Source organism: Silurus aristotelis, assembly GCF_946808225.1.
Source record: "Silurus aristotelis genome assembly, chromosome: 12".
In the NCBI taxonomy this organism is placed as follows: Eukaryota; Metazoa; Chordata; class Actinopteri; order Siluriformes; family Siluridae; genus Silurus; species Silurus aristotelis.
Window position 1 is genome coordinate 2,432,490 of NC_139585.1, and position 9,558 is coordinate 2,442,047.

Sequence of the window (9,558 nt, forward strand, 5' to 3'; positions counted from 1 at the left end):
CAGTATTTGATGCTGAGTTATGATGAGCTGAAGAGTCTGAGAGGCAGAAACACAGATCCGGTTGTCAAGGCAGAAGAAAAAAATGCTGACACGTCGATTTTTACTGCTTAAATGTGTAATTAACCTTCAGCCACATCGTTCTGAACATCGTTTTTCTTTTCAGTGGTTCAGTTTTTTTTCAGTGCACTCAAAGAAGAAAAACTCGCAAACAATTCACTATTAACCCTTCACTTCCTCAACACCATGTGATTATTTTTCTTTGTTTTCCCCTTCCCGTATAGATTCAGCGTTTCAATTTTGGTCTAGAAACAGAATTAGCTGTGTTAAAGACCTTTTCAAAGATGGCATATTTCTCTAATTCCAACACCTAGGAACGGACTTTGAGATCCCCCAGTTACATTTATTTAGGTACCTACAGGTCCGTAGCGTCAGTAAAAACATTTTTCTTCTTCCTTGAACCAGCCAGAAGGGGGCTGGATAGATGAGTTGCTAAATATGAACCCTTTTCAAAGGGGTACGATGTCCATTATATATGAGACTATTCATAGAACTGAAGAAGGAATTGGGAATAGAGATATCAGATTCAGCCTGGCAATGCGCAATAGATTTGGTACACTCATCTTCTGCATGCATCAGACACAGACTTTTACAATTCAAGGAGCTTCATAGGCTCCATTTGTCAAAAAGCAAGCTGGCAAAAATCTATCCAGGGTCAGATTCATCTTGGCCCAGATGTGGTTTGGAAGCGGCAGACCTGAGTCATATGTTCTGGGGATGCCCCAGATCAAATCGTTTTTGGAAAGACATATTCAGAACATTCTCATCTATCTGTAATAAAGATATGGACCCTAATCCCTTGACCTCCATTTTCAGTGTAGTGCCGGAAGGAATGCACTTATCGGCTAATCAGCTAGAAATCATCGGATTTTCCCCATTATTGGCTAGATGTTTGATCCTTCTCAGTTGGAAAAAGGCAAAGTCACCATCTCGCAAACACTGGGTATAAGAGGTGATGTCTTATCTTAAACTTGAGCATCTTAAGTATACTATCCAAGGCTCCTCTGGAAAGTTCTTCAGGGTCTGGCAGCCCTTTTTATATAACATTGAATAGTCAGGGTTCTGTATTTTTGTAACTGATCACAACGGCCCTTCCGTCTTAACATTTTTTCATTTAAATTTTTTTCCCCTTCTTCCTCCCTTCACTTATTAAGAGTGAATCTCAGTCATGACTGAATGATTTGCTGATGCAAACATTGTTCCAGTTGACTGAAAGTGGAGCGAATCTCAATATTACAATAGAAGTGCCAATTCCTCCTTAATGTGAGTCATTTTGGAGTAATTTCTTTTTACTTTGTAATTAGATTTCTAATAGATTTCTTTCAGGAGATATTTTTAAATCATGATTTTCATATTTATTGCCTAGATAACCTTCCCATCATGCTTTTTACCATTTTCTTCGATAGACTGGCTCATGAATAGGGCATCTGACCCAATTTCCATTTAATGTTTAATTGCACAGATTTTCTGTTTTTCTTTTGTTTTTTGCATAAAACCCAAAAGGGCTTATTTAAAGCCTCCATCTAAACAATAACAAAATCAAAAACAATTAATTATATTAATAAAATATTATAATAACTAATACGCAAGTGTAAATGGTGCAAATTAAATATAATGCCCAACCCTCCTTATTATACCAGTAGATTTTTGTATTTTACTACCCATGTAATCAACCTGTTCCTTCCAAATCTCCTCAACAAAAACTCCTAAGAATTTAAATAAAAAATATAAAAAATAGTATACAGTTAACCCCTGATAATTTGCAGTTCGGAACTCGTGGCTCGGAAAATTTGCCGGTTCCCATTCGGAACCTAACTAACAGCAAGTTGCGGTTATTTAAAAATTTGCGGGAATCTGCAGCGGGACCGAATGTTCAGGAACGTTAGGAATAACATTTAAAACTGTGTAACAAATTTCATAAAAATTTTTAAAACACCTTTAAAAAAAAGGTACCATAGGGGCTGTGGGGGTGCGTCCAAATTTCACCGGGGTTACGTTTTATTACGTGTATTACTTTTAGTGAGTATTTTTAAATACTTTAAATATTTAAAGATAACATTTATATTTAACAAATTTTCATAAGAAATTAAACCATCATTTGCACTCTTGATCAATGAATTAAACAATCAATTCAACTAATTAAAATCAATTAATTAGACTTTATACAAAACTATAACTATTTAGAATATTTTCTGCACTGCTCACATGGTTTATCAAATCATCCATTCTTTCTATTTATCCAGTCTGAACAAAAAAAAGAAAAAAAAACACCCACCCACTTTTCCCAGTGACTGATTTTTTTTCCCCTTCTAATCATCATTTCTCTGTAATTGTTCGCTTCTTCCCTACTGTGCGAGACCAGGTCCTGAAGTTCTGATCTGATTAGCACCTATCCAGACTGGAGCTTAATCACAGCCACTCTCAACGTTTAATGCCCAGCAATACCCCACATCGAGGCTAATTTACACAGCATGCTACGAGTCAAATGAATGATGGATTGCCTTAATTAATATTTCAACCTTTCTTCAGAGAACCGGTATTTATACCATTTTTCCCTCAAACCCTATCATCCGATTAGAACAGTCAGTGCCTTCACAGTATTATAACAGGCAGAGTATTGAATAGAATTAGTAAAACATCCCTTATGTAGTTTAATGTATAAAAAATAAACTAAATACAGGCTTTCTGTTATAAAATGATCAATTTTCTGGATTATGTCTACATATATACAGTGGTGTGAAAAAGTGTTTGCCCCCTTCCTGATTTAAAATTTTTCTGCATGTTTTTCACACTTTAATGTTTCAGATCATCAAACGAATTTAAAAAGAACACAAGTAAACACAACATGCAGTTTTTAAATAAAGGTTTTTATTATTGAGGGAATAAAACAATACTTAAAACTACATGGCCCTGTGTGTAAAACTGGTTTATCACACCTGAGTTGAATTTCTCTCGCCACACCCAGGCCTGATTACTGCCACACCTGTTCACAATCAAGAAATCTCTTAAATAGGACCTGCCTGACAAAGTGCAGTAGACCAAAAGATCCTCAAAAGCTAGACATCATGCAGAGATCCAAAGAAATTCAGAAACAAATGAGAAAAAAAAAGTAATTGAGATCCATCAGTCTGGAAAAGGATATAAAGCTGTTTTTAAAGCTTTGAGACTCCAGTGAACCACAGTGAGAGCCATTATTCACACATGGCAAAAACATGGAACAGTGGAGAATCTTCCTAGGAGTGGCCGGCTGACCAAAATTACACCAATAGTACTGCGACGACTCATCCAAGAGGTCACAAAAGACTGCACAACAACATCCAAAGAACTGCAGGCCTCACTTGCCTCAGTTAAGGTCCATGTTCATGACTCCACCATAAGAAAGAGACGCAAAAATGGTCTGCATGGCAGAGTTCCAAGACCAAAACCGCTTTCGAACATGAAGGCTTGTCTCACTTTTTGGAAGGTGTCTGTCCCATTACGTCTTGCGTAAAAGTAACACCACATTTCAGAAAAAGAACATCATACCAATAGTAAAATATGGTGGTGGTGGTAGTGTGATGGTCTGGGGCTGTTTTGTTGCTTCAGGACCTGAAAGACTTGCTGTGAAAATGGAACCATGAATTCAGCTGTTTAGCAAATAGTTCTGAAGGAGAATGTCAGGCCATCTGTTCGTTAGCTGAAACTAGTGGAAGGAAAAGTCGGGTGTCCCAATACATTTGGCAATATAGTCTATAATAATTATTGCATTATTAAAAGTTACAATTAGAAATATTAATTAATTCCAATTAAACACAACTGGGTTTGAAAATTAAACACTAAAAAAAGTTGTTTAATTTATTATTTTTCATATTTTGTGTTTGATAAAGTTATAAAAATATTTTCTAATTAACAAAGTACATAATAATAATTATTAGAAAATAATAATTTAATAAAACAAAATGTTGATTAATACTTTCATTGTTGCCTAAATTAAAATTCTACCTTACACCAAATTTAGAAGATCGACCAAAATATGTTTAGTGTCCAGGACTTACCTTGTTTTTTAACAGTGGAGTTACAGTGCTAAAGTTGCTAACAAGTAAATAAATATATTACAGCTACCAGCTTAGCACTAAGCTAAATTGATCAATTCATCTTCAGAAAGCACCTTATTCCAGTCAGAGTTGAATGTGTTAAATGGGTTGTATGTATTCCTACCAGCTTGGAGCTCATTAGCCTAGTTTGCCACTGATGCCATTATGAGTTGTTGCCATCAGCTGTATTTCTTGTTGAATCCAGAATACAAGCATTAATGTGTAATGCTCAGGGTCAGTTTGGGTCCCATTTTTAAGACCTGTATGTAGACCCTATAAATCCTTATCACACCAGTAAAGTCCTTGGGTTTAAAGATTGGCTTCATTGCTCTAGTAATTCTTCTCTCCAAGGTTCTACAGTTGCTAAACACTTACCTGAAATCATCAAAATCAGCTGCTTAGCCTGGTTTCAAGATCATACCATGAAAATGGCTCTGGTTGCCGTCCTTTCCAGGGTGCCAGGGTGGCCAGGAACTGCTGTGTATTCCTGAAGGTCAGCCTTTGAATATGCTTTGGGGGCTATTTTTAAGTTCCTGCTTGTTGTATTTAAGCCTCAGGTACATTCAATGGTTCTATTTTGTAGATCTGATCTTGAAGATGTACCTAGTAAAATCGATCATTTTTGCCAGGAATTGATCTATAATCATCATGGCTAAACTGTCCATTTGGTTGTACAGTATTGTTCAAAATAATAGCAGTACAATGTGACTAACCAGAATAATCCAGGTTTTTATTTTTTTTTTATTTTTTTATTTTTTTATTGTAAGGCTGTGCAATTGGGCAATTAGTTAAAAGGGGTGTGTTAAAAAAAATAGCAGTGTGGCATTTAATCACTGAGGTCATCAATTTTGTGAAAAAACAGGTGGGAATCAGGTGGCCCCTATTTAAGGATGAAGCCAGCACTTGTTGAACATGCATTTGAAAGCCTGAGGAAAATGGGTCGTTCAAGACATTGTTCAGAAGAACAGCGTGCTTTGATTAAAAAGTTGATTGGAGAGGGGAAAACCTATAAAGAGGTGCAAAAAATTATAGGCTGTTCAGCTAAAATGATCTCCAATGCCTTAAAATGAAGAGCAAAACCAGAGAGACGTGGAAGAAAACGAAAGACAACCATCAAAATGGATAGAAGAATCACCAGAATGGCAAAGGCTCAGCCAATGATCAGCTCCAGGATGATGAAAGACAGTCTGGAGTTACCTCTAAGTACTGTGACAGTTAGAAGACGTCCGTGTGAAGCTAATCTATTTTCAAGAATCCCCCGCAAAGTCCCTCTGTTAAAAAAAAAAAAGGCATGTGCAGAAGAGGTTACAATTTGCCAAAGAGAGCACATCAACTGGCCTAAAGAGAAATGGAGGAACATTTTGTGGACTGATGAGAGTAAAATTGTTCTTTTTGGGTCCAAGGGCCACAGACAGTTTGTGAGACGACCCCCAAACTCTGAATTCAAGCCACAGTACACAGTGAAGACAGTGAAGCATGGTGGTGCAAGCATCATGATATGGGCATGTTTGTCCTACTATGGTGTTGGGCCTATTTATCGCATACCAGGGATCATGGATCAGTTTGCATATGTCAAAATACTTGAAGAGGTCATGTTGCCTTATGCTGAAGAGGACATGCCCTTGAAATAGTTGTTTCAACAAGACAATGACCCCAAACACACTAGTAAACGAGCAAAGTCTTGGTTCCAAACCAACAAAATTAATATTATGGAATGGCCAGCCCAATCGAGAACTTGTGGGGTGATATCAAAAATGCTGTTTCTGAAGCAAAACCAAGAAATGTAAATGATTGTTGATGATTGTTGTTAAAGAATCATGGAGTGGAATAACAGTTAAGAGGTGCCACAAGTTGGTTGACTCCATGCCACACAGATGTGAAAGAGTTTTAAAAAACTGTGGTCATACAACTAAATATTAGTTTAGTGATTCACAGGATTGCTAAATCCTAGAAACAAAAATGTTTGTACAAAATATTTTTGAGTTTGTACAGTCAACGGCATACACTGCTATTTTTTTTTAACGCAACCCTTTCAACTAATTGCCCAATTGCACAACCTTACGAGCGTGCATATCATGAATGCTGGGTCTTGTTTGTTTTCTGAGAATCTACTGCACCAACTGGTAACTTGTTTGCCACGTAGCAATAAAAAATATACTAAAAACCTGGATTATTCTGGTTAGTCACATTTGTACTGCTATTATTTTGAACAATACTGTATGTGTTGGTTGGGACATTTGTAAAATCCTGTTTTTGAGATGAATGTTTGTCTATTATAATCTGGATCTTCAGAGTTCTAATTTACAAGGTGATATCAAAAAGTTTCTGTTTACAAGAAAGTACTTTTATTTATCCACGTTTCCACACCATCACCTTTAAAATAGTCCCCTTGCACAGCAATACAGCTGCCAGTGTTTTTCTGGAACGTGTCCTGGAAGACTTCTCCTCCTTAAGTGTTTAAAGGCTCTGACATGGAGAAGCTGGTGTTGGATCTGTGATGATCCCAGATGTTGAGCTATTTCACGAGTTGTTCAGTACCTCCTGGTTCCACAATCTCAAATGACTGTATAAGACTGTAGAAAGAACATCACTCATAATTACACACTCCAGTGCTCATGTAAGTTCTCACTCTCCAGTGTTCTGTAGTGTTTAAAGACTATAAGACCGGCTGTGTGTCTGACTTTGAGCATAGGGGAGGACTCGATTTGCAAACGGTGGGGTTGGAGATGGAGGCTTTGGAGAAACAGATTCGCGAGCTGCATGTAAAGCATGCCCGGCTGCGAGAGCGGAAAGCGGCGCTGGAAACATCCCGGGCGGACGCGCACTCGTCCCAGGTAAATTCCCGGGTTGAACCTAACGCTCCCAGCACCTCAACTCCGCGCGTTTCTCTGCCCAGACCCAGCGCACCTACAACTCCGGCAAAGATGCAACACGGACCCTGGATGCGGCAGCGGCGGAAGAGACAAGCCAAGCCCCGGTCGAAAACGTCTCCCCCGCCACCACTACGGGCCTTCGAGATCTCGACCGAGAACCGCTTCGCCCTTCTCCGCGAGACGGAACGCGACACTGTGATTCTCAGAGATTCCATCATCCGGCATGTCCGCGCTACCGGAGACAAAGGTAAGGTGCACACTCGCTGTTTTCCTGGTGCTCGTGTTCTCGATGTCGCTGCGCAGGTACCCGCGATCCTGAAGGAGAACTTCGGAGCGGTTGTTCTTCATGCCGGAACGAACGACACCAGGCTGAGGCAAACGGAGATCTTAAAGAGGGACTTCAGGATCCTGGTGGAGACGGTACGCAGCACATCGCCCACAACGAGGATCACAGTGTCAGGACCTCTTCCCACTTACCAGCGAGGGGCCTAGAAGTTTAGTAGACTTTTAGCTCTAAATGAATGGTTACAGTCATGGTGTCGAGAACATAAACTTCTCTTTGTTAATAACTGGAACTGTTTCTGGGAGTGTCCGAGGTTCTTCCGCCCTGATGGCCTGCACCCCAGCAGAGTTGGAGCAGCAGTGCTATCAGATAACATCTCTAGGATACTACACACCATCTGACTGGTAAGACATCAGGAAATCTTCAACTATAAGAACACGAATACAACAGACCAAATAGTTACAAGTTCACACACAGCCCAGTTTATAGAAACCGTATCTATTCCTCGTGTAGTAAAACCAAGAATTAAATACACAAGATCCAGAAATAATCTTATTGCAGTTAAAACTGAAAAATGCCAGATAAGCAAACACCAAAAAGTTCTAAAGTTTGGTCTTTTAAACATTAGATCACTTGCACCCAAAGCACTGATTGTAAATGAGATGATCACAGATAATAATCTCGATGCACTCTGTCTCATTGAGACCTGGATTAAACCAGGTGATTATATGGGTCTAAACGAGTCGACACCGTCAGGATATGTTTATAAACATGAGCCCCGTCAGACTGGTCGTGGGGGAGGTGTAGCAACCATTTATAGTGCCTCTCTTAATGTTAGTCACAGATTAGGATTCAGCTTTAAATTATTTGAAGTGCTCGTTCTTAAAGTTGTACTTTCAGACATGCATAGAAAACTCCCTCTGGTCACCGTGTACAGACCCCCAGGGCCCTACGCTGATTTTCTTCAAGAGTAATAATATCCCACGGAGCAGACGTCACTGATATAGATATTTTACCTCAGAGTGATGACATCACAGACCATTACCTCATACTGTACACACTACCGGTAGAGCAGATTAGCCATGTTGCACCACGTTATCGACCTGGTAGGACTATTGTTCCGACCACTAAGGACAGATTCATAAATAACCTGCCTGATTTATCTCAATTTCTCACTAAACCCATAACTGATAATAATCTTGATGAAATAACTAACAACATAAACCTTGTCCTCACTAGCACATTAGACACCGTTGCCCCCAACCGGTTAAAAAAGGTTAGAGAACAAACACCTGCACCTTGGTATAATAGTCATACGCATGCCCTCAAGAAAACAGCACGTAATCTGGAGAGAAAATGGAGGAAAACTAAATTGGAGGTATTTAGAATTGTGTATAAAGACAGTATGCTCAGCTACAGACAGGCGCTAAAAGCTGCTAGAGCTGAACACCTGAGCAAACTCATAGAAAACAACAAAAACAATCCCAGGTTCCTTTTCAGTACTGTAGCTAAACTAACTACAAATCAGGGCTCTGAAAATTGTGTTCCATCACAGTTTAGTAGTGAGGACTTTATGAATTTCTTTACTGAAAAAATAGATAACATTAAAAAAACAATTGTGGCAGTTCAACCTCTGACACCATCTCCTGAGACAGTGTTACCTTCAACTCCACTGTTTTACATGTATAGGACAGGAAGAGCTGTATAATGTTATTGCCAAAGCTAAATCGACAACGTGTCAGTTAGATCCAATTCCTACTAAATTACTGAAGGAAGTGTCATATACAACTGGTGAACCTCTTCTGAATATTATTAACTCTTCACTATCGTTAGGACATGTCCCTAAATCCCTCAAGTTAGCAGTTATTAAGCCCCTCATTAAAAAACCTAATCTGGATCCAAACACGCTATCGAATTACAGACCAATTTCAAATCTCCCATTTATGCCTAAAATTTTAGAAAAGATTGTCGCTGCCCAGTTATGTTCCTACCTGCAAGAGAACAATATCTTTGAAGAATTTCAGTCAGGTTTTAGGCCCCATCATAGCACAGAAACTGCTCTAGTTAAAATCACTAATGACCTGTTTTAGCTTCATCTCGCTGTTGGTTCTACTAGATCTTAGTGCTGCATTCGACACTATAGACCATGATCTCCTCCTAGATCACTTACAAAATTACATCGGCATTCAGGGACAGGCATTAAGCTGGTTTAAATTCTACCTGTCTGATCGTTACCATTTCGTAGATTTAAATGGAGAGCTATCCAGGCTAA

At 38.9% G+C, this 9,558-nt stretch overlaps 1 protein-coding gene across 2 annotated transcripts; it reads left to right on the top strand.

Annotated features, from left to right (window-relative positions):
- Positions 1-6,827: 6,827 nt before the first annotated feature.
- LOC310735007 (uncharacterized protein) lies at positions 6,828-8,070 on the top strand. 2 transcript variants are annotated; one of them, XM_083557578.1, is made up of 2 exons: positions 6,828-7,497; positions 7,600-8,070. In XM_083557578.1, the coding sequence occupies exon 1, from the start codon at positions 6,857-6,859 to the stop codon at positions 7,493-7,495; it is 639 nt and encodes a 212-aa protein (XP_083413704.1). In that variant the 5' UTR covers positions 6,828-6,856; the 3' UTR covers positions 7,496-7,497; positions 7,600-8,070. The 2 variants fall into 2 exon arrangements, with proteins under 2 accessions (XP_083413704.1, XP_083413705.1); XM_083557579.1 differs by having other exon boundaries at positions 6,828-7,423.
- Positions 8,071-9,558: the final 1,488 nt, after the last annotated feature.